Source organism: Populus euphratica, unplaced genomic scaffold (genome assembly GCF_000495115.2).
Source record: "Populus euphratica unplaced genomic scaffold, PopEup_1.0 scaffold196.1, whole genome shotgun sequence".
Lineage (NCBI taxonomy): Eukaryota > Viridiplantae > Streptophyta > Magnoliopsida > Malpighiales > Salicaceae > Populus > Populus euphratica.
The window spans coordinates 385,224-411,274 of record NW_011500075.1 but is presented as its reverse complement, the minus strand read 5'-3'; the positions used below and the strand labels follow the sequence as shown (position 1 = coordinate 411,274).

The 26,051-nt window shown below is 30.8% G+C and overlaps 3 protein-coding genes and 2 non-coding genes across 9 annotated transcripts; 3 read left to right on the top strand and 2 right to left on the bottom strand.

The window, feature by feature from the left end:
* The first annotated feature begins 221 nt into the window (after positions 1–221).
* On the top strand, positions 222–1,522 carry LOC105108616 (uncharacterized). Of its 4 annotated transcripts, XM_011002984.1 has the most exons (3): positions 222–834; positions 873–880; positions 1,322–1,522. In XM_011002984.1, exons 1-3 carry the CDS (start codon positions 239–241, stop codon positions 1,336–1,338), a joined length of 621 nt encoding a protein of 206 aa, XP_011001286.1. In that variant the 5' UTR covers positions 222–238; the 3' UTR covers positions 1,339–1,522. The 4 variants fall into 4 exon arrangements, with proteins under 4 accessions (XP_011001286.1, XP_011001285.1, XP_011001284.1 ...); XM_011002983.1 differs by lacking the exon at positions 873–880 and having other exon boundaries at positions 1,321–1,522; XM_011002982.1 differs by lacking the exon at positions 873–880 and having other exon boundaries at positions 1,305–1,522.
* Positions 1,523–6,424: 4,902 nt separating this feature from the next.
* LOC105108617 (phosphatidylinositol 4-phosphate 5-kinase 1-like) lies at positions 6,425–11,215 on the bottom strand. Of its 2 annotated transcripts, none has more exons than XM_011002987.1 (8): positions 9,907–11,208; positions 9,653–9,817; positions 9,331–9,496; positions 9,026–9,136; positions 8,737–8,930; positions 8,484–8,611; positions 8,314–8,395; positions 6,425–7,176 (listed from the first exon to the last, which is right to left on the bottom strand). In XM_011002987.1, exons 1-8 carry the CDS (start codon positions 10,989–10,991, stop codon positions 6,864–6,866), a joined length of 2,244 nt encoding a protein of 747 aa, XP_011001289.1. In that variant the 5' UTR covers positions 10,992–11,208; the 3' UTR covers positions 6,425–6,863. The 2 variants fall into 2 exon arrangements, with proteins under 2 accessions (XP_011001289.1, XP_011001290.1); XM_011002988.1 differs by lacking the exon at positions 6,425–7,176 and adding an exon at positions 8,008–8,209 and having other exon boundaries at positions 9,907–11,215.
* A 4,338-nt stretch (positions 11,216–15,553) lies between these two features.
* LOC105108618 (oxysterol-binding protein-related protein 1B-like) lies at positions 15,554–21,056 on the bottom strand. The gene is made up of 10 exons (XM_011002989.1): positions 20,518–21,056; positions 20,050–20,409; positions 19,869–19,959; positions 18,451–18,902; positions 17,734–17,889; positions 17,372–17,539; positions 17,160–17,300; positions 16,304–16,522; positions 16,068–16,181; positions 15,554–15,940 (listed from the first exon to the last, which is right to left on the bottom strand). The coding sequence occupies exons 1-10, from the start codon at positions 20,962–20,964 to the stop codon at positions 15,773–15,775; spliced, it is 2,316 nt and encodes a 771-aa protein (XP_011001291.1). The 5' UTR covers positions 20,965–21,056; the 3' UTR covers positions 15,554–15,772.
* Positions 21,057–22,944: 1,888 nt separating this feature from the next.
* Positions 22,945–23,016, top strand: TRNAG-UCC (transfer RNA glycine (anticodon UCC)). The gene has a single exon. It is a non-coding gene; the product is annotated as a tRNA-Gly (tRNA).
* A 720-nt stretch (positions 23,017–23,736) lies between these two features.
* On the top strand, positions 23,737–23,808 carry TRNAG-UCC (transfer RNA glycine (anticodon UCC)). Its single transcript has one exon. It is a non-coding gene; the product is annotated as a tRNA-Gly (tRNA).
* Positions 23,809–26,051: the final 2,243 nt, after the last annotated feature.

The following is a 26,051-nucleotide window of genomic DNA, read 5'->3' as shown; positions in this document are numbered from 1 at the left end:
CATTGATTAATATCTAAAATCTCAGCATTCCTTGAAATTAATATGTATACAGGCAATAATCATTATTATTATTATTTTATTTAAAAAATAAATATCATCTTTAATAATATTTTTTATTTTTCTTATTTAATCTAAAAAATTAAATATTATATTTAATAATATTTTTTATTAAATATTTAAAGTCTGATTGTTTTTATTTTTTATTTCTTGATTTAATGATAATATATTTATACAGGCAATGTGCAACGGTCGTCACCCGTATCATATTGACGGAATTCATGGCGAGATGCCAAATTGGATGAGCTACAGGGGAGAAGGATGCTCATTGACATTCCATATACCTCCAGTCTTCCAAGGCTTAGTTCTTTGGTTTGTCCATCCACTTGAGAAGGGTGATCGTTATGACTTCAACACTGACATTATTATGATTATAAGAAATAAAAAGAACGGTATTCAATTGTTTGAATGTAAGCAATGGTATCCACCAGCAACCGAGGGATGGATAAGATACATAAGTAGAAGTGAAATGGCAATGGAAGATTACCGTGGAGATGACGACCTGGAACTATACTTTTCATCAGAGCGAGCAGAGCATGCGGTGCGCAACGGTTGGCCAGTCGAACCCGTACACATTAAAGAATGTGGGGTCCATGTGATCGCAGGGAAGTCAGACTCATTTAAAAAGTCAGAAGTGAAAAGAGATGCAGTGATGCCTTCACCACCACCATATCATCTGCTTCCTCATCCCCATTGTGGTTCAATTACAGCGTCTACACCTAAGCAATGGAGTGACTATTTATTTGCGAAGCTGCAAGGACATAGCCTCGATTTAATTTATTTTCGAAGCTGCATAAATATGACCTCTGTTTAAAGCTTTGTGGTAAGAATACGTATTTCATTTAGTTATTTTTATTATATTCTATTTAATTTATGATATTAAATATTATCTTTAATTATTTCATTATTATTATTCAATATAAAAAATTAAATATCATTTTTAATAAAAAAATATTAAATATTTAAGGCTTTTTGGTAAGAATGCATATTTCCTTTAGTTATTTCTATTTTATTCTATTTAATTTAAGAGATTAAATTTTATCTGTAATTATTTTATTTTTCTTATTTAGTCTAAAAAAATTAAGTATTATCTTTAACAAAAATGAAAATGATGTGATATTAATCTTTTTTTTTAATTATAAAGTAAGTTTCTTAATTAAAAGTGAAATGGGATTTGTTTGTAATAACAAAATGCATATACAATCATGCATGTTTAACTTTCTTTCCGAACTTGAAAGTTATATTGAATTTGATGGTTTTTCAGCGGAGAGAATGGCTTAAATGGATGTGAGAGCACAAGATCATTTCACGGAGAGATGTTTAAAGTTACTCCAAAACAATATGGTATTTTTGTGTGATGAGTTGATATGTATTTGAAGTTCATTTTCCAAACTTGGAAGTTCCATCGGATGTTCTTTGAAATCTTTTTCATTCTATTTGAAATTGGACAACCTAGTTGTTATTATCTATAACTAAAAGTAACTATAATTACAATATTTTAAAAAAATTTTATAAAAAACCTGTTTGTTAAATTAAAAAGCACTTGCTAATCATAAAAAAAATAAAATTGAATTGGTTTCATTTAAAACTCACAGTACAGTATATTCATCTAACAGTCCAGTATATTATAAAAATCTGATCGGGTCAAGCTACGAGCAATGAGGAGGCATGACCATCCCCCACATGTAGCTTTGCAATATAATCCGGGACTTGCTAAAAATATATTACAGTTGTCAAAATTAATTATTGTTAGCAAAAATTTATTTTATTTGTGAATCTCTCAATATAATCGGGTCACCTCTCTGTTTTTAAATAACTAAAATCTAAATCACTTACATTCAACCCCGTACAAGTTAAAGAATGTGGGGTCCATGTGATCACAGGGAAGACAGATTCATTTAAAGAGTCGGCAGTGGGAAAAGATACAGTGATGCCCTCACCACCGCTGTATCATGTGCTTCCTCATCCCTATTATGGTTCAATTACAGCGTCTATATCAAAGTAATGGAGGGACTGTATATTTGCGAAGCTGCAAGAACATAGCCTCAATTTAAAAGTTGAGGGTAAGAACAAATATTTCCTTTAGTTATTTCTATTTTATTCTATTTAATTTATGAGATTAAATATTATCTTTAATTATTTTATTATTACTATTATTTAATATAAAAAATTAAATATCATTTTTAATAAAAAAATATTAAATATTTAAGGCTTTTTGGTAAGAATGCATATTTCCTTTAGTTATTTCTATTTTATTCTATTTAATTTAAGAGATTAAATTTTATCTTTAATTATTTTATTTTTCTTATTTAGTCTAAAAAAATTAAGTATTATCTTCAACAAAAATGAAAATGATGTGATATTAATCTTTTTTTTTAATTATAAAGTAAGTTTCTTAATTAAAAGTGAAATGGGATTTGTTTGTAATAACAAAATGCATATACAATCATGCATGTTTAACTTTCTTTCCGAACTTGAAAGTTATATTGAATTTGATGGTTTTTCAGCGGAGAGAATGGCTTAAATGGATGTGAGAGCACAAGATCATTTCACGGAGAGATGTTTAAAGTTACTCCAAAACAATATGGTATTTTTGTGTGATTGGTTGATATGTATTTGAAGTTCATTTCCCAAACTTGGAAGTTCCATCGGATGTTCTTTGAAATCTTTTTCATTCTATTTGAAATTGGACAACCTAGTTGTTATTATCTATAACTAAAAGTAACTATAATTACAATATTTTAAATAAATTATAAAAAACCTGTTTGTTAAATTAAAAAGCACTTGCTAATCATAAAAAAAATAAAATTGAATTGGTTTCATTTAAAACTCACAGTACAGTATATTCATCTAACGGTCCAGCATATTATAAAAATCTGATCGGGTCAAGCTACGAGCAATGAGGAGGCATGACCATCCCCCACATGTAGCTTTGCAATATAATCCGGGACTTGCTAAAAATATATTACAGTTGTCAAAATTAATTATTGTTAGCAAAAATTTATTTTATTTGTGAATCTCTCAATATAATCGGGTCACCTCTCTGTTTTTAAATAACTAAAATCTAAATCACTTACATTCAACCCCGTACAAGTTAAAGAATGTGGGGTCCATGTGATCACAGGGAAGACAGATTCATTTAAAGAGTCGGCAGTGGGAAAAGATACAGTGATGCCCTCACCACCGCTGTATCATGTGCTTCCTCATCCCTATTATGGTTTCGTCTACACCAAAGTAATGGCTGGACTATATATTTGCGAAGCTGCAAGAACATAGCCTCGATTTAAGAACAAATATTTTCTTTAGTTATTTCTATTTTATTCTATTTAATTTATGAGATTAAATATTATCTTTAATTAGTTTATTATTATTATTATTTAATATAAAAAATTAAATATCGTCTTTAATAAAAAATATTAAAGGATTTTTGATAAGAATACATATTTCCTTTAGTTATTTCTATTTAATTTAAGAGATTAATTATCATCTTTAATTGTTACATTTTTATTATTTAATCTAAAAAATTAAATATTATCTTTAACAATATTTTTTTATTAAATATTTAGAATATGCTTGGTTTTATTTGTTTTCTTGGTTTTATGATAATATTTTTCTTATTTAATATAAAAAATAATTATTATCTTTAATAATTAGATATATGGAATATCACTTAAAAAATAAATTATAACTTTAATAATTATTTTTTGAAAAAAAAAAGGCCAATAATCACTAACATATTTTATTAAAATCACTTTAGTTTATTTAGGAAATATCAAAAATTGATTTTTTTACATTAAAATAAAAAAATTGAATAATGTTTTTATATTTTATTTCAAACTTGATATTAAAATAATGTGAATTTGTTCTTGATAACAAAATGCATATACAATCACGCACATTTAACTTTCTTTTCAAATTTGAAAGTTTCTATTGAATTTAATGGTTTTTTTAGAGTAAAAAAACTTGGATTGATGTAAGAGTATAAGATCATTTTACACACAGATATTTGGAGAAAATATCAAAAATTGATTTTTTTACATTAAAATAAAAAAATTGAATAATGTTTTTATATTTTATTTCAAACTTGATATTAAAATAATGCGAATTTGTTCTTGATAACAAAATGCATGTACAATCACGCACATTTAACTTTCTTTTCAAATTTGAAAGTTTCTATTGAATTTAATGGTTTTTTTAGAGTAAAAAAACTTGGATTGATGTAAGAGTATAAGATCATTTTACACACAGATATTTGGAGAAAATATCAAAAATTGATTTTTTTACATTAAAATAAAAAAATTGAATAATGTTTTTATATTTTATTTCAAACTTGATATTAAAATAATGCGAATTTGTTCTTGATAACAAAATGCATGTACAATCACGCACATTTAACTTTCTTTTCAAATTTGAAAGTTTCTATTGAATTTAATGGTTTTTTAGAGTAAAAAAACTTGGATTGATGTAAGAGTATAAGATCATTTTACACACAGATACTTGAAGTTGCTCCAAATCAGTATGATACTTCCATCTAACATGTTGATATATATTTGCTGGCTTGAAGATCATTTTTCATGCTTGGAAGTTTTATTGAATGCTCTTTCAAATCTTTTTCATTAGCTTGTATATTGGACAACCTAGTTGTTAATTATTATCCATGATGTAATTTATATTTTCAAGTTACAAATTTTGATGAATATTATTTCATTTTTTTCCTCACCTCACTTCAAAAGATGAAAATCCTTGGTGTTAGTTAGAAATAAATTGGTTTTTTAGGAAGAGATTATTGATCGAGATATAGTATTTGAGTTGGTTCTTCATCATTTAATGCTATAATTGAAAATAATTAATGAAAAGTATCAATACACAAGAAAGTTCTGAGAGATGAAAAGTATCAATACACAAGAAAGTTCTCTTATTGCATGGTTTTTATTATTTTTTTTTTCCTATCTTCTTTTCTATATACAACTTTTATTTTTCTTGCCAGTTTGTCATTAGCTTCAAGACACCAACACCAATTAATAATAAATTTGGGATTATTATTAAATAAAAAAATAAACATTATTAAAACACCAAACCTGCATTGCTCAAACCTAAAGAAACCCTATAACAATGATCTAATTTAAAAAAAATTAATTTAACATTGTAGTTTTAGAAAATAGTATTTAATCCTTATGTTTTCATATTCATCTATCTATGATTTAATGTGGTGATTGAAATTGACAAATGAGTTTACTCCTTTTAATCCTTATGTTTTTATATTCATCTATTTATGAATTAATGTGGTGATTGAAATTAACAAATGAGTTTACTCCCATATTGTTATATTGATTTTAAGTTCAAATAAAGGTTTAAAAAGGGAGTTTTTCATGAATACAACCCTTCATGTATTCAATAGGAATAATGGGAGATTTTAATGTCCTGTGAATGCATTTATTTATATACAATGATGGGATGATTTTGCTAAGAATGATTTTGCTAAGAATTGGTTGGTAAAAAACTTAATTTTGTTATATAAAAATTGAAGAGAGAACAATAAATAGCTAAGAATTGATATGCAAAAAAATAACTTGTGGGTAAATCTCTAAGGTGATTGAAATGAAGATTAAAATAAAGGAAAAAAAGAGAGACTCGTAAAGATTTTATGTTAGTGCTCAACATGTTCTTTCTTGTTTTTTGTTTTAATTGGATTACCCTTGTCTTTCATGCCAAGTAAAATTCTGGTATATAACATTAAATTAAAAAAAAAGAAGTGAATTAAAGGTCTAACTAAATGAAATACAAGTAGAAAGACTACATCAACTGCATTCGATATACTCAACTCTCAGCAAATTGAAATTTCAAGGCTATTCGTATCTTGAAAACACAATCTCAATAATCTTAATGTGAGGAGTGATTTCTTTTCTATTATTTTTTTTCTTTGGATCGAAAGGGTCTTATGAATTATTATTTGTCAGGTAACTAAGATTTGTTGATGAGGAAAATAGCACTAAGTTTTTGGAATGACAATGGGTGAGAAGCAAAAGCAGCAGCAATCCATCAGGATCATCACCATCCTATCGCTTTGCCGTACTGTTTATCTTCTTGGCATTGTTCAAAGGAACGCAAAAAGACATTCCAAGTGTGAAAGTGTATTATTGTCCTAAAGTTTTTCAAACTTCCAATATAGAGAGTGAAATAGAGAGCAAGAGCAAAAGGAAACAGCCCCCATCTTTCTTGTTCCCTTTCGCTTCTTTACATGGCTTACTCAATGAAAAAGCAAACACCCCATTAGAATTTCATTCAGAATGAGAGTGAGAAAGAGAGAGGCCAAGGGGGGCATTGAATATTTTGTTCTTTTTTGTCTCGCTCACTGGGGCAAACCATCTTTTTCAAAATTTTGAATAGCATGCCATCAAAAAGAACTTTGTTCAATCCCAATCCCACATTGTCTGTAGAAGCATTTACTTTTGACTGTACACTTTGTTATTTTCCAACCCCTCCCCAATTTTGCAACCATTTCTCTACTTTCTACGCTCTTGGCTTGCTAACAACTAAAGAAAACACATTGCTCTAGTTGCCTGCCTTCAGTCTTCAGATTGCCAAACCAATCCCTTGAGACCTTCTCCATAGTTAACACATAACATAATGGCTAATCTAAAAAACTCAGCCATAAACAATGAACACCTTAGCACATCCAATGCATCAGCAATCAACGTGCCTTCCTTCACAATATGCATCAGCCATAAATCTTTCTTTTGGGTTATCGCGGGAGTTTAATTTCTTAGTGTTAAAAATTATGTATAAATTTCCATTCTTTCCTTCCATTACTTGTCCTCTATGAAGATTCTATGTATGAAATCTCGGAATCTTTTCGAGTATAACTTGGGATCAACAGCTGAGATAGACGTGGGATCCACTTGTAAGGACTTGTATGCATGCTCTAGCTTTTTGCTGATATCATAATCCTGGAGGATGTCAATGATACCAAAGTGAAGAACTACATCGAAGATCTCATTACCATTATGTGAAGGTGTTGAATTGTTACTTCCACCCCCCATGCACTGATCCATTTCAGTAGTCCTCATTACACGCTCGGCTCTTGCAGGCACATTTGCCCCCAGCCGGATGAATGGCCCCCTGGAACAGATTTCATATGAGTACTTCAAGCATGCAGCGCCAGATAAAATCTTGACATTGCATCACACAATCACCAAAATTCAAAGTAACAAAACAAAGAACAAAATGTGATAAAAATGACAATGATCACTCAACCACAGCCGAATCTTACGCTTTGAAGACACTTTTCATCATTAATTTTCCTTTTCACATTGATTTTCAATGTTCCAGACAGATAAAATAGCGTTGATTTACATCCATGGTTTTAAGGCATCATTATTGGCAAAAACATTGTAGGACAGAGCAGACTTCAAGATCAATGCTTCAGTTGTCAATCACATTAATAATTTATATTTGACCGTCTAAAAAGGCCTGGAATAGGACCGGGTAAAAGTTTGTTTCTATCTAAGAAAGCAAGGTGGTCTCCACAAGCTACCCCCGATTTCGCCACCACAGCCTAAGTCACTTTGAGTCATTCCAACAAATAGGAATTGAATTCAAAGGAATAAATCATTAAATGCAGGGCTCCTATGTGGGAAAGGGAAAATGATTCACTATTAAAAAAGAAAAGCTCAAGCACAAATTATAGCTTCACTTTTTGTGAATTATATCTCATATTTCATTGGCTATATGTCGATGATTTATTGATATTTTAAGAAAGAAGCAGTCTTCATTGCTTTTCAAAACCAAACTATGGGTCCTTAGGCAACTAAAGTTAAACATGTGGCACATGCTTAGTAGAAAAGAAGATGCCACACCACTTAAGGGCCCCAGTATTTAGACTTTTGATGGCAACCAAAGCTAAATTTAAAAATCAGGACCATCTGAGAAGCCGGCATACAATAATAGGTCAAAGAATCCAATTTCCAAAAATAGACTATGTATCATGTAGTTTAACATCTCTAAGCATAATTTTTGCAATAATCATGTATGCTTGACCATTCATATCTTTCACCACAGTTCTCCGTCACCACTTCACATGCACACATTCCCAAAAAAAGAGATAGCATGGAAAAATGTCTTTGCTTGTCGTTAAAATTACAAGGGCTAAAACCTAACATAAGGAAAATAGATTTGGGAAAAGGAAAGCAGAAACAAAGCAAGGCACTAACAATTAGGAGGGGCAAAAACATGAATTCAGAAAAGGAAAATACATACCGGCCTTCCATGACCCAATCCATATTGGGCAGCAAATGATAACCCCGCATCGATGTTTCCTCGTGATGTGAATTTCTTTTTTCTGATACAGAAACACAAAACCAAATTACCTCAAGGTCGATTGTTGTAAATTTTTAAGGTAGCAGAATTACAGGATAAAAGAAATTTACCAAAATGCTTGTCATTTGGCGACATCATCTCCTCACTCGAGTAATCATCACGGAAGTGAAGACCAATTAGAAGACTATAATCCATAATTCTCTCTGCTTCTAAGAATTCACAGTCCCTATAAATTTGACTGAGAAAGAAAGAACAGAAGACAAACACATGTTAACCTCTCAAGATTAGTGCCTCACCAAAGAACAAGATAAAGGATGCAAAACTTGGAACAAAATGAAAAAAGTGCTATGCTGTGGAATCTACCTAATGAGTTCATTAAACCATGACCGTTCCAGGCGAAATACAAACTTTAGATCAAGGTCCTTAAGTGTGGTTGTTTCATCAATTTCACCCTCAAGCTTGTCAGTCGTGCGTCCGTGAGAGGAACCTTTCAAGTCAAAGCGTTTATGGATGCGGTACTCGGAACAAAACAGGTTTCCCATTACAACAAAACGAGTCTGGAATTACATTGCATTGTGAACAGTAATTAGAATATGATTATACATTATGTAGAAAGAACATCTCAATGAAAACTACACCATCGTGATTATACCTTTTGACCTCCCACTGGTTTAACACAATGTACACCAAAGAACTTCGTTACCAAGGAGTTCTTGTACTGGCAAACATGTTGGTAGTAACTTGGAAGCATCTTAATAAGAACCTGAATATGGTTCACAATAGGTTGTGAAAATCTATCCACATGATAAAAATTAAGAGTAAGTTTCTAAGACTTAAATTGGTATACAGAAGCATCTTAATCCCCCTACTTATTTCTACTTGAGTAATAATCACTTTCATACATTTGCTGCTTTGTAACATGTTGAATTGAGAATTTAGGGTAGCTAAATTACTAACCTTGACTTCAGATTTTTTCACAGTTTTGATCATGAAACGATCATCTTGGGTTAGATAAAAGAAGCTTCCACTCTTCCCAGGGGAAGAAAATTCTCTAGGTGCATCACTTCCACAAATCGCTAGCATGTAATTCACTGGATCTATTGCAAACAATTCCCTCAGATGTCTAAATACCAAACAAACCAACCACCACCATAACATAGGAAATCAGAGACAGATTCATTATCTCCTTTCTTGGACATTCAACAGAAGATTAAAAATGAAGTAATAAAACATTATAAGTTCCAAAAAATCAGCAAAAAAAAATTCCTGAAAACAATACCTGAATACCATGGGACAATAATCCTTCCATCTGAAATCCACGGATTGATGTGGAGGCGTAGACTTTGATCCTTCCGGTGGAAACCTTGTCCAGAACTTTTCTTTAGGATCAAAATCACTGTGTCTTAGTTCCCTCATTATTGCATCATGCTTCCCCACAGAATGCCTACCCAAAAAAAAAAAAGGAGACAAATTATTAATCCAAACTCTATAAAATCCCATCAAAAAACCCCATATTGACCAGTAAGAGAGCACCTGATACCCAGTTGAAGATTAAGCATCAAATCATAATTCTTGTGCCCTTTCGAAATCGTTTGTCCTTGTTTCTTATTAACCTCACCATCAACAGAACTACAAGGACTTCTACCTGGCTGCAGCTGCTGCTGCACATTACCCTCACATCCACCTCCATTATCATCATTACCATCTCTATAAAACATAGAAGCCTCCACATTATCAACAATATCACAAGTAATATCACCAGCCTCCCCATCCAACTCCCAAATACAAATCCGAGGAAAATTCCCATCCACTGATGACCTCTTCCTCCCTCCCCCAGCCCCAACTACTGGATCCAATGCCAACCCTTTAAAATCCTCTCCACCACCAAGAACTCTCCCATTCACATTCCCACTACCAAATGTAAACATTCCTTTCCCTTTAGGCACCCCATTTTCCCAGTACCCTTCATACCTCTTCCCATTAGCCCAAACCAATACGCCTTTCCCAGATATCACCCCATGTTTCCACTCACCAACGTACTCATTCCCATTACACCACCTATACTTCCCTTCCCCATCCTGCAAATTAAACTTCCACAAACCTTGATAAACATCCCCATTGGCGTACCTTTTCTCACCAAAGCCATGCTTTTTATCACTCACCCAATTTCCACTATAAACTTCACCATCTACACCAATAAAAGTACCGTAACCATCCATTCTCCCTAACTTAAACTGACCTTCATAAGTAGCTCCTGATGGCCAAGAAAACTTCCCACATCCATTAGCCTTCCCTTTCTTCCACTCTCCTTCATACATACACCCATCACACCGCAAATACTTCCCCTTCCCATGTGGCACGCCATCCACCAACCCCCCAGCATAAATATCCCCATTGGGCAGCACCTTCTCCACCAAGGAACAGCCAGCGTCAATAAGAGAAGTGATGGTGGTGATCGTCGCGTCACGCGTGGGAGTCACGCGCCGGTAGTTGGGCTGGGATCGGGTTCTTGTGGTCACTATATGGCCCGGTGAGGGGACTAGCAGAGACACATCTTTGCTGTTTTTGGCTTTGATTTTGGGGTTTTCTGATAGTGTGGCCAGAAGGGTCTCTTGCATTTTGCTTTTTATACCGGAAAATGCACCGGCGGAAACATTTCCGGCGACTGTGCTATATTCTTAAGCGGTTTTCTTGCTCTTTTGTGAGTCAAAAAAAAAAATGTAGCTTTCCTGTTGCTTTGAAGAATGGGCGAGAGAAATGGCAGAAAAAAACAGCGGAAGGGAAGAGAAAAAGCAAAAGACCAAAGACAGAGAGAGAGAGGGAATGGGCCGTCTTTTGTTGTTGTTTTTGGTGTCTGTCTAGGGAAGGTTGTCAGCAGGCTTTGTTGCAGAGAGGGATCATTTTTTTGTGTTTTAAGAAATATAGTGAGTAAAATGGGTTAGTAAAACCTACACGGTTAAGGTCGGGTAATAAAACAATATTATTTTAATAAAAAAAATCAATAAATTGAGAGTTGGTTAAATAACCCGTGAGCCATTTCAGATTTTATAACGGTGATTTTAGGTATTGATGAGGAATTTAGGGTTTAGTTGGGGGTATTTTAAGTGTATTTGGGAGAAAGGGAAGAAATAATTAAGGTAGGAAGAACATTTCTTGATTTATGTAAATTGATTAATTTAAAGATGGTTTGATTGATAATGCAACCCACAAAATTTGTAGAGTGTAATTGACTAAAAAAATGAATGAAAGAGATCATGAACAAATCATTCTTTATTATTTAATAGATTTGTCAAAGTTTCTATTTTTATTTTAAAACTTGTTTCAATTGGCTTTTTTTTGTTTTTTTTTATATTTTAGATATTTTTATAAAAAAATAAAGTAATTATTATTGTATATATTTAAATTAAACTATATATGATAATTAACAATCAAATTAAAGTTTATATGATTTTAGTGATTTGTAATTTTTTTTCCAAAAATAGATTAAAAATGAAAAAAAAAACATATAAAAATAGAAATACAGATCGTATCAATTTAATATGGGATATTAATAAATATATGTGAGTAGTTTAGTTTAATAGATGGAGTACACGATGGTAGGTGTTCCAAGGTTTTTTTTTTTGGTATATTCTCTCTTTTTTTTCACTTTTTGTGATACTAAATCAAATATATTATTATTAGATTTAAAATAATTTATTAATTACTTAATTTATAAATTCATAAAAAAATTAGTTTTTTACCAATTTAAGATTTTTGTTATTTAAAATTTAAGATGATAATGTAGAATAATTTTGCTTGGACCGACAACATCTCCAGCATATACACAATACTTTTTTATTTTTTTTAATAAGCCAGTGCATCTTAGTTGTCCAAGACAATGCATGATTTATCCAAGCAAAATAATTTACTTAGACTTTTCTTAAATTCTTCAAACCCTAAACATGATTGACATCTCAAATTATTCTTTTTAATGAAGTTGATTAGAATTTGATCAATTTCACCAAGAAAGAGAGAAAAAAACTATTATTATGTTTCTAATTTCTTCATCAATTATAATTATAAAAATTTATTTGATAATCAATTTAAAATAAAATTTAAATTATATATTAAAAAAATTAATCTAAACTAATCAGAATTGATTTTAATTTTTTTAAAAGACAAAAAATAGTTAATAAATTAAGAATTAAGTTTTATTCTTTATAACTTGGGTTTTTGACCAAATTAAGGTATATTATTTTAATTTATTTTCAATTTATCCTCTAAAGGTTTGAACATTGCTCTGTTTTTTCTTTTTCTTTTTGTATTTTCCATTTTATTTCTCAAAGCTATAGTGGTATATAAATTTCTTTAGCTGGTGTTAAATCCTCTGCCCAGACAGGTGAAGTGTCAGCCACTAATTACCATATATACAGAAACTGTAACAATTACTAAGGTATACAGAACCATTATAAAAGCTAATTTTTAATGGCAGTCTCCTTGGTGGACGTCCATACAAGAAAGGGCATCAGTTAGAATAGGTGTCTTAGTTATAGGTATATGTCCTAACTGTTCTTCAAGTATCAATTTACCCCATTGTCATTGTAAATATTTTATTTAAAAATGTTTATTTAAAAGGTTAAGCGAATTCATCCAGTCAATTTAAAATATTATAAATAATAAATTTATTTAATTCTTCTCCGTTCATGATTTAGTTCAAAATCTTATATAATTTTAAGAAAAGAAATATAATTTTGAGAGAAGAGATTTGTTAATCAAATAAGGATAGTAATTTCACCAAGATCCAAGTGACACCATCAACTAGATTGGGTAGGGAGTTTTTAGACCTGAACAAGTTCGGGTAAAACTCGAATGTAGAAGCTCAGGTGTTGGGTTGGGTATGAATAATACTTTACCTAACCTAACTTGAAGTAAATAAATAATATTAAAATTTGAGAAAATTATATATGTACCAAGTTAATTATGTATTAAATAGCTGTAAACTATAGAATTCGAGTCTGGGGTTAAGAATATTCAACAAACACCTGAAATCTTATCAGGTCAGTTTTTAATGTAAAAAATTCATAGACAATCAGGTTTTGTGTTCGAGTCGAGTTTGAGGAGTAAAAGACCTGACCAATGAGCATCCATAGCCATTCCTGTAAACAAGTGCATGTGTATCCATGGGAATGAGATGTCGAAGATGTTCAAAGGGCAAGGAGGGAGAGTGCTTTTGAAAAAAAAAAAGACTAGAGAATAGAACAGGGGAGCAATGCTTGAGAACATGCATTGCTGAACTTCTTGCTTGATTTCGCCATGTTATGGAAGCATAAAGCCTCACAATACTGCTTCACAGCTCCTTTTCTGTGCTATCATGCCATGAGAGTCTGGTGACAACAGGCCTTGCAAGGACACATCAAGGCGATGTTTGATTTTTTTTTTGTTTTTTTTTGCCTCTTTCCATGGCAGGGAGATGCCCTTGAGGGCGCGGCATGGTCTGTACATGTACAATACTTCCTATATCTATACAAGTAAGTCCTCTGTAAGAGACTTCGATTGTTTTTTCTCTCTTTTTTAACAGTAGATGAAGGGCTAGCATTAGCATATGCTAATTTTATTTTATCTAGTGGATATTTGAAGTTATTTGATTTGATTAAATTGGATTTTTTATCCGATTTAACTCCTAGTGGATATTTGAAGTTATTTGATTTGAGTAAATTGGATTTTTTATCCGATTTAGAGATGGAGACAAAGGCAGACTGGGACTTCAATTGAAGCAAGCCCCAACCCGGCCGAGCCCGATTTACTTACTATTTTTAATATAAACATATTTTAAATATAACACATGATTTATAGTTCTTATGTTTAGGATTTTAATGTATAGATTTGAAATTTAAACTTGATAGTTTTATGAATTTTAATTTTGAGAAACTAATCAAAAAACATAAACATGATATAATAGATAACCTGTCTATGATCTATTTTAAAAAAAAAATTGTCTAAATTAATATTTTTATGTCAAAAATAAATATAAAAAAATCATTTTAATTTATTTTTAAATAAAAAATATTTGAGAAAATAACATTTATAAAACATTATCTTAGTTTATTAGAAGAAGCAAAATCCAACTCTAATATGATCTGTAAGTGACCAACCAAACTTAGCACCTAGAAACTAAGAGCACATTTGACCAAAAAGGAATTTTTATTACTTTAAGTTCTTGAGGTTTTTTTTTTAATATAAACATAAACATGACATAATAGATAACCTGTTTATGATTTTTTAAAAAAATTTGTCTAAATTAATATTTTTATGTTTTTAGAATGTTTTAATGTCAAAAATAAATTTAAAAAATAAAAAAATATCATTTTAATTTATTTTTAAATAAAAAATATTTGAAAAAATAACATTTATAAAAAATTATCTGTGTATTAGAAGAAGCAAAATCCAACTCTAATATGATCTATAAGTGACCAACCAAACTTAGCACCTGGAAACTAAGAACACATTTGACCAAAAAAGAATTTTTATTACTTTTAAGTTCTTGAGTTTTTTTTTTTTCTAATCTTCCAAGGCTAATGTAAAAAACATCTTATAAAATTCCTAAAACCAAGATTTTGAGATTTGAAATTAACATGAAATCATTTTAACAACATATATTATCATATACTTTTACAAATATTTGAAAAAATAACATTTATAAAAAATTATCTGTGTATTAGAAGAAGCAAAATCCAACTCTAATATGATCTATAAGTGACCAACCAAACTTAGCACCTGGAAACTAAGAACACATTTGACCAAAAAAGAATTTTTATTACTTTTAAGTTCTTGAGTTTTTTTTTTTTCTAATCTTCCACCCAAAAAGGAATTTTTATTACTTTAAGTTCTTGAGTTTTTTTTTTTTTTTCTAATCTTCCAAGGCTAATGTAAAAAACATCTTATAAAATTCCTAAAACCAAGATTTTGAGATTTGAAATTAACATGAAATCATTTTAACAACATATATTATCATATTATCATATATTTTATGATCATAGCTACAACCACAACTAAAAACCTAGGCCCTAGGCCTTTTTTGCTTGTTCAGGTTCGCGTTCTAACGAATAAATTCATCGAAAATTTCCTTCTGTCTCAACATTCAAATCCAAAATGATAATATAAAAATAAGACTCTCATCCTAGATGAGCTAAATATTTCGATCCAGACTCAAGAACTAGATGTATTTCTAGGGTATGCAGAACCATCATTACATTTTTGTTGTATACTGTAAATGTCAGTTGATCCTTGCAGTACTTCTGGAAACAATTTTCTTTTTCTTTTTTCCTTTGAAACAAATTTATTTTTCGCTTTGAATATATTCAGGAAAGAGGAAATAAAGAATGGTGTAAATCAAAAGAAAAGAAAGGTGCAGATTATGCTGCTAGTCAAAATTTTGATCGGTGGGTACTTGGCCAAAGATATCAGGACATGAATCCCAGTTGCCCCTTTCCTTGGCTTCCCAGTAACCACCAATATAGCTGTAAGTTTCACCACCTTTCTCCTTCACAAACCACCGAGGCTTCCAGCCTCTCTCTTGCATCTTCCGTGCCTGTCATTGTTGAAAAGAATTCTTATTATCCTCTAATTTACTACATTTCATAAACAGTAGCCGGTAGAAGTGTATTGCAAGTGTGTACGTAAATAAAACATGATCACTCCTTGGTGCATGTATGTACCTGTCGTTGCCTCTGCTCTAGTCGTAACTTCTCTTCATTGGCCTTTGTATACTCTCCATTTTCTAAGCATCTCTGATCAGGTCTCAGCCTGGAGTCAGTTGATGGCAGTTTCTCCTGCATATATATTTAATGTCAGCAGCTACGAATGGATACCTTGTTCTCTACTGCAGAGGAGCAGTGAGACATGGCATTTCTTGTAAAGAAAGATATTTATCATATACAAATCTTTCACCAACCTTAAGCTCCGGTGTGAGCTCATTCAGAGTTATAGCAAAGCGTGTTAGATTATATCTGGTCAGATGCTTTGATGGTTTACTCCGCTTCCAGAGCAAATGGGGCTCTGATCCGTTCGCATTCCTTGAACCACCATTAATTTTATAGTGCATGCTATCATCCCATTTGCCAAATAAACTTGCCACTGTTTTACCATTCTTATCTTGAACACCACCTAGTACCTAGAGAACAAATAGTATTGCTGCAATTAATGGTAATGCCTAATCATGATTCATTCACAAAATGAGATAATGCAATAAGAACCTGATATGAGGGGAAACATCAACAGACAAATATTGATAGTCTTATGGGTGACAAGCTAACGGTCAAATGATTTTGCAGCAAGGAAGCTTAATATCATTAAAGAAAATGTGTTGGAAATTGTTGCATGAAAGGGCAGAACCTCTAAAGTAATGTGCACGGGTATACAAATTTGACTATACAACCAACAGAAAAGAATAAGCCAGGAATCAAACTATCATTAGAACAAAAAACCTGAGTTTAGCCTGTAGGATACAAGTTTAACGAAATTAAAAAGAAAAGGTGACTTTGGAGACAAAACATAAGCGAAATATTATACAGCATGATGTGGACCTTAAGTGGACCTGGAAAAAGAAATTTTTAGAAAAAGAGATATTTTCTAATAAATCTACGAGTACAGAAACTCCCAATATATTCCTGGAACACTAGCATCACTATTCTTTCAAGCAGTCAAGTGCTTCAGTAGTACAATGACTACACATTAGTTGCTTTATTAAAATGCAATTCAAGATGGATCATTTACTTTGATGAAAAATATGGAAATGGGGATATTGGAACCTGGTGGGGATTCCTGTCAATGAGTGACTGCTCTTTGAATTTTAGCTTGCAGGAGTATTTCTGATTCCCCTGTATCTTCATTGTACCACAATGATCACAGTATAGTTTCCCTAAGATGAGGTTGTAAATGGATGTTGTCACCTGATAAGTGAAAGACAGCTTAGCAGGAATCTTATAGAGAATGGTAAGAGCTGTAAAATGCCAAAACAAACCTTACTCCACTGGAAAATTTCTCCATCATCAAACTCTAGTGTTAAGGTGCCAACAGGATCAAGTTGAATTGAACGACCCCAAAATTTACTTTTTAAATTACTTTCACCCCAAAATTTCCAGCCTCGACCCTCACAATGGCAGGCAACAACCATTGGGTGATGACTAACCTGTTTCAAGATGAGCCTTAAAAATCAATAGAGGCATTTGCTACTTACTGACAATGTGTAAATGTGCGCAAATACGCTTTCAATTACATAATATTTTTCTTTTCAGAAGCAACCATAAAAAGGCATGTCATATTAGACGTGTATAAATAAAGAATAACAATTGCTTATGGTGCGTCTAGCAGTGACAGAGACACCTTCTCAGAGATAAAGCGAATGCCTTTATCGGGATAATCGGCCTCATATGTTTCCCCTAGTAGTGGATTGAATGGCTTGCAATGTCTTCCATCAGTAGAGGCATATCCTGATACTGCAAACGCTGCCACATTGAGTGCTCTCATAAGGCTATTACCCTACAAAAAATATGCCAAGATCATAAGCACATTAAGAGAACAGTATAGGGTGAGAGGGTGATTTGTCGAAAATTCTTCCAAGAAAACTAAAAAACTGCACACTTGGCACTGAGAGCACTAGGATTTAGGAGCACACTTCCACTCACAAACACACAGACCATACAGCAGCAACAGTCTGGTTAACAGTAGTTCACAACAGAGCATTTAAAGTATAACTTCCATCTCCATAGCTTCTTAAGAAATCATGCGATGGCTGTAATAAAACAATAATAGGCGCAAGCAACAAGTCTCTTTGGTAGACACTAGTTTCAAGTAGGCAAAATCATAACTTTGCTTTTGCAAGACAAGTAAAACTAGCATGGTTTCGAAAATAGTAAACGCTAGTGGCAGGCATACCCCAAAAAGTTTGTAACCAGCAACGGTACATTGACTAAATAACAAGTATATGGTTTTTTTTAAATCAACTATCAGAAAAGGATAAGAAACAACAAGGATGAACCTACCATTTTACCAAATAACTATCAGAAAAGGATAAGAAACAACAAGAAAGGATGAACCTACCATTTTACCAAACTCATAGGCTCGATCTAGAAGGAACGAGTATTCCAAATCCTCAAAACATTTCTGTAAAGAAGAGATGGGCTCATTGAAATAAACTGGAAGACAAACTCTAGTGAGATCCTTCCCGATATTATCTTTAATCATTGACCAAAGACTGACCCCCTTCTCCTTTTCAACTGGATCAGGCAATTTCTTTCGCCTCATAACACAAGAGTAGTTAGATCCAACAAATTTGATACAGGAATCCATGCCATCTTCAATATCAAGCGGGCCTACGTCTTCATCAGAATCATATGGTGTTTTCTGAAATTCAGATTCAGCACTTTTAAACGAACTTGATGAAAGAAAATCTTGAGTATCAAGGAATTCATCATCATCATCTTCATCATCTGTTTCCTCCTCTGCAGCATCATGCCTGTCATGATCATCATCAGAGCCACTTGCACTTCCCTCTACATAAATTCCACACAAAGAGGGTTAAAAGATAAAGTTAAAATGGATGACACAGTTCAAAAGGAAACAGAGAAAACAGCTAAATATTGAAGACTCAAGCAAGAGACAGAGGGCGAGAGGCCAGGCGTTGGTTTTCAATTATCCATGAGAAATCAATTAGAAATAGGTATGCATGTAAATGAGTTTGATTTAAAAAAATATATGGCAAATTGATGCAACAGTAACAATGGACGAATATAGCTACTATTATAGCAATCAACTTGGGAATTTTGAAGCAGAGAAACTTCAGACAAGGCTAAAGTAACAGGCCACAGGAATTCATCATAAAAGCCTATTGAGGTGCCTCATTTAACCCATTCACAGACAGCTCATCATTCACATACAAGGCGCTATGCAAGGCAGCTGAAAGTATTTCATAGCATCCATTTTCAGAACAAAGGAACTTCTAACAAAGCAAAACTATAATTCAACCAAACAAAAGTTAATTATAGAATCCATGGCTGGTACTCCAAAACATTTCTTCTTCCATATAATCAGCTGCTAAAACAAATAAACATGTATGAGCCATCCTCATTACTTATGACAATGTCAATTAGAAACTCACTATAGTTTGTTTCTGTCCAATCATTATATTTTCAAAGTATCTTGCATAATTTTCCAGCAAAATGTTTTGACAGTTAAATCAAGAAATATCATCAGCATAATTGCATAACAGAAACAGCAACTACTAGTCTTGCATTCAAATTTCAATCTAACATGAAGGATTAACAAACACGTCAGCTTTAATTATTCCATAACCCACTATTAATCTATCATCATTACACAACGCAAATTAAGTTGTTTCACATTCAAACAGACAAACACTAAGTTCCAAGGTTCAGTGTCTGTTAAGGACCAGCGCCAATTGGCTGACAAGACATAATGTTAATTGTAACCATATGAAACTAAGTTTTATCAAAACATACCGGCGGATTTCTGTTGCCTTAATTCAGACATATTTCCATGCTGCCTTTGGCTTTCATCAACAACCGTGTCCTCCAAATCTACTTTCTCCGACTGAAAAAATATACAGTCATACACGAATTAAAGAAATAACAAACAAAATCACTTTAATACTGAAATGGGTTTTCTGATTGTACTTTATACCTCTAATTGGCGCAATGTGTCGACAAGCAGAGCCTGTTTCTGCTTGAGGACCACAAGGTGGTTATGAAGAAGTGAAAATTCATCCGTCATTATTTGTTCACTTTCTTTTATAGCCTCTTCACTCAATCCTTCCTCCATCAATCTTTGCCTCAACCTTTTCGTCGAAACCACCACAAGCCCCCCATTTCCCGTCAGCTCACCACTATTTGGTATCCGCGGATACAAATCCTTCACCGCCTGCAAGGCCTCCATCCATTCCACTCTCTCCTCCCTGCTCCCCGCCCTCAAATGCAACGTTTTTGTCCCCGTAAATATCGAAAACCTCTTGTCATCCGATCTACTCTCCTTAATAGAAGAAACCTAAAAACCCCATAAAAAAATCACCAAATCATCAAAAATTCAGTTAATTTTTCTATTTCTGAGCACTGCTAAGCAATTTGATTAAAAAAACCTTCTAAAAATATTCACCTTGAGATGAATTTCCCCAATGGGATTTCCAAGGCGAGAGATCCAACGTGAAATATCTTCTCCAGGGGGGGTATTTTTCTTACGGTGGTGGTGGTGGTGGCGGCGGCCATTGGTTTTGTAGTAAGATAAGACCCCATCATCGAGAAGGAAAAAACGAGGACGCCAACCTTTACCATAATTCACCCACTTCTGTAAAATGCCTGAGATTTCTTTATTTTGAAGGGATAATAAAAATTGGGTTTCTCTTATTGATGGTAATCGAGAGATTGATTCGATGGCGGAGGATGATCGGACACTACGGTGGCGATTGTTGCGGTGGGGGTTGAGTGATGATGATGACGAAGAAGACGAGGAAGACTCCTCATGGCTGTGGCAACGGTTTGAGAAAGAACAGAAGGATGTCGCCGTTGATGATGATGACGACGACGACGGTGGTGGCGGCGGCATGGTAGTAATTGAGTACTTTTTTTTTTTGGGTGTGCGCTTTGTAAATTTAAAATGAAAAAAAATAAAACAGATTTTTTTGGGTTTTTTATAGTTGTTTTTTCGTAGGATTTTTGTGCTTTGTGTTAATTAAAAATTATTTTTTATTTGGAATAAGAAATTTTTAAATTGAATTTTGAGAAAATAATTAGTGAGGGAAATGGAGAGGTGGAGACAGCTGGGTTTGGAGTTTCAAGGGAGAGGTGGGGGTGCTGGGTTTGGAGTTTCAAGGGAGAGGTGGAGACAGCTGTTTTTATATATTTTAGTGTAGTGGGGGTGAACAAAATGGAAGATAGACAAATGTCATGATCACGTATTTTCTTTTTCTATTTTAGAGAGATGAATATAAAAATAGGTTGATCATTTAATATAATGTTTCTGGAATTATTTAAATTTGATTAAGTGTATTTGATAATATAATGTAAGGTATTTTTTAAAAAAATATATTAAAACAATTTTTTTATATTACTATATTATTTAAATTTTATTAAGTGTATTTGATAATATAATGTAAGGTATTTTTAAAAAATATATTAAAACAATTTTTTTATATTACTATATTATTTAAATTTTATTAAGTGTATTTGATAATATAATGTAAGGTATTTTTAAAAAATATATTAAAACAATTTTTTTATATTACTATATTAAAATCATAAAAAAACATATAAAATGATCAATTAAATATTTTTTCAAGTAAAAATATTTTAAAATATTAGATTCAATCAAAAAACAAAACAATTATTTTTTGAGTTTAATGTGCTAATTTGAAAACTTATTGATTCAAAATCTAATTTAGACTAAACTTGAAATAAATTAAATAAAAGGTTAATATTGTTAGATTTTCTCAACCTAATTAAAATTATATTAATTTGATAATTCTTTTCAATAGATTAATTGTGAGATATGAAAAAATTAAAATAATATTATTTAAATTTATATTAAAAAATAATAAATAAATAATGAGTTCAACAACAATAATAATTAAAGCGAGTTTATGATTATATTTCAGCTAATAAGAAAAAATCTCAAAAGATCTCATATTGGAGTCTTTTTTTATATAATAATAATAAAAACAACTAATAAGAAGAAATAATATTGTAAATATATGTCTTTTAATTGCCGAGAAGTCTATTAATCTTGTACTGCAAAATGAAGGGAAACTCCTTGCCAATCATCTCCCCTATTCCTTTAAGTTTTCTTTTACGAGGATGTTGGTTCTACAATTATTTACATGTTTGGAAAGGTGTATTGTTGTAGTTTTCTAAAGTATTTTTATGTTAAAATATATTAAAATAATTTTTTAATATTTTAAAAAATTATTTTTAATTAAAAAATCAAAACAATTCAAAACACATACAAAAATTTATTTTTAACAAATAAATAAATATTTATTTTTAACAAATAAATAAATAAATAGTTTTTTTTTTAAACATAGTTTGGACTGTGTTTTCAAATATTCTCTTGATTATTTGATTTAAATATATTACATGCATAATTATACACATAATTTTTTACACATAAGTTTTTAGAGAAGAATTTAAAAAAATTATTAAGAATTATTTTCAATATAATCTTTCCTTGCCTGCACAAAAATAGGACCACCTTGGTAATTAAAAAGAAATCTAAAGTAACATGTTTTTGTAAGATTGACTGAGTAAAAAATACACTAGAAAATCTTATTGATTAATTAAGGAATTTATTATTTAAATTCTTAAGTCAAATAAAAAAAATGCTTTGTCTCTTAAAATAACAATAAAAAGCTTAATAAAAACGCAAGTTTAAATTATAGAAAAAAAACCTCTGTTCTACAATACTAAAAAGCAAACGTTGACTCCTCTCCCTTTGTTCCCTCCCTCGGGCCAAATCTAAAATGTCGCGCGGTGAGAACAAAGACCGTAATAGTTTACTATTTAAAAATGTGTAATGCCTAGATGGGCAATTGCGTTTGTAGTCCAACGGTTAGGATAATTGCCTTCCAAGCAATAGACCCGGGTTCGACTCCCGGCAGACGCAAATATCTTTTTCGAAGGATGTATTTTTTTTAGTTCCCGGATTCCATTATAAAACAAATATGATAACAACAATATAATTAGGAATTAAAAAAATTATGAATATTATAAAAATATGATAATGCATGGTTTGGTTATGATTATAAAACAATTATTATAAAAAATATACATAGGAATGATTATAATACATATATATATATATATATATATGATATTTCCTAATCAATAATAAATAAATAAATAAATAATTTTTTTTAAAAACACGATGCAAATATATTACATGCATAATTACACACAGAATTTTTGAGAGAAGAATTTGAAAACATTATTAAGAATTATTTTCAATATAATCTTTCCTTGCCTGCACAAAAATAATAAGACCACCTTGATAATTAAAAAGAAATATAAAGTACCATGTTTTTGTAAGATTGAATGAGTAAAAAATACACTAGAAAATCTTATTGATTAATTAAGGAATTTATTATTTAAATTCTTAAGTCAAATAAAAAAAATGCTTTGTCTCTTAAAATAACAATAAAAAGCTTAATAAAAACGCAAGTTTAAATTATAGAAAAAAAAACCCCTGTTCTACAATACTAAAAAGCAAACGTTGACTCCTCTCCCTTTGTTCCCTCCCTCGGGCCAAATCTAAAATGTCGCGCGGTGAGAACAAAGACCGTAATAGTTTACTATTTAAAAATGTGTAATGCCTAGATGGGCAATTGCGTTTGTAGTCCAACGGTTAGGATAATTGCCTTCCAAGCAATAGACCCGGGTTCGACTCCCGGCAGACGCAAATATCTTTTTCGAAGGATGTATTTTTTTTAGTTCCCGGATTCGATTATAAAACAAATATGATAACAACAATATAATTAAGAATTAAAAAAATTATGAATATTATAAAAATATGATAATGCATGGTTTGGTTATGATTATAAAACAAATATTATAAAAAATATACATAGGAATGATTATAATACATATATATATATGGTATTTTCTAATCAATAATAAAAAAATTATTTCACGACAACAATAAAAATAAATAAAATAAAATTTTATGCACGTAAATATAGGTGGATATATGTGTATTAAGTTTAAATAAAACTGGAAGGTACTGCGCTTAATGCTCATAAATATTACACCTACTTTTATAAGCAAACCTTTTCTTCCTATATAAACTTATATAAAAAAATTTGAGATAAAAGATATTTTGAAAGAAATTTCCTTCACTTAAAAATAAATAAAATAAAATTTTATGCACATAAATATAGGTGGATATATGTATATTAAGTTTAAATAAAACTAGAAGATACTGCACTTAACGCTCATAAGCAAAACCTTTTCTTCCTATAGAAACTTATATAAGAAGATTTGAGATAAAAGATTTTTTTGAAAGAAATTTCCTTCCTCATAATTTTTTATTTTCTTATTAGTATAAATAATCTAATTAGTTTATACATATCAGAAAATAATAAAAATTATATCTTGAGACCTTATCAATTACTGTAATTTTTTATTTTCTTATTAGTATAAATATTCTAATTAATTTATACATGTTAAAAAATAATAAAAATTATATTTTAAGACCTTATTAATTATTGAAATTATTAAGTTAATATATTTTTTTAATATGATATCAGAGTTTTAATGATAAAATAATTATAAATTTAAATTTTATTATTTTTTTTATTTGATAAAAATTAAATATAAAATAATATGAACTTATATAAATTTTAAATCTAAAAAATTTTCAATTTAAAAAATTATTAAAATATAATATAAATTATATTTTAAAATTTTATCTAATAAATTAAATTATTAAATTAATATAATTTTTTAATAATATACGTCACGCCTCGACTAATACTACCAATCTCGATAATCTTCGCAGACATACGGGTGATAGGAGCAGACTGTGAGTGGTGCTGAATGCACGCCTCACAAGTAAGTAAAATAGAGCAAACATCTTCCAGTAGGAGTGAATCATCAGGGGCATAGATTGTAGTTACAAGAGACTCATATTTTGGTCTTAAAAGAGAAAAATATGGCAGAGGAAGACAACAATGGTGAATTAATTCTCTTTTTATTGGTATAAAGGAATAAAACGTGAGCGCACCATTTACAACTTGTGCAGGATGTAACTATATATATATAAAAAAGGAGTAATTATTAACTTTGCATAGTTGTATGAAACCTAAGTACCCAAAACAAATCTCATACTAAAAGCTATTTTGTAAAAGGTATGCAATTTAAGGGTTTGCAATGATACAATGGCAGCAATTAAGTTTCCGGGTTAATGCTCTGAAATTAGAAGTACATGGATTAGATTGATACCAAATAATCCACCAAACCAAGACAAGTTTTAGAACACCCCATCAATGTGATTCTATGTCAATCCTCCATTGTTATCTTTGTAACTCAACTACAACTCAAATTCATCAATGATATGCGTTATTTTAGTGCAATTATTGATTTAATTAATTTGGATAGACCAAAATAAAGGGTTGGTTTGTTGAAATAATTTATTCCATTTATAATCTTAAATTATTATTAGGCACATGTATCATGTACGTGTGAATCAATTACACCTCAACTAGTTAAATTATTTCTCTAAAATCACGAAGCTTGCAAGTTCATATAAAGCGGCAGGAATTATAGTCAACATGATAAACATGAATCTCATGCCTACGAACTGAGCAAATTAAAATAAGATTAAGAAAAACCTTGTGATCACACTTAATTAATTAATTATCAATATTCGAGCACTCCTATAATTGACTGAAACCTTCTACTGTTATATATTATGTCCAGGATCAATTAAAGAGTTGTTTTTATTTATATATATATGACAGGTCCATTAGTGGGAAGCCATCAATCCCCAGGTACTCTTCAAACAAAATACTGCCATATCTACATATTAATTGATTTTAAAAGAACAATGGAAAAGAATTCATAAAAAAATTAGAAATCTTTTGCTAGTGAAACGTGCTTTCAATGAACAAAATTTAAAAACTTCTGGAAGGCTTGACTATCTTG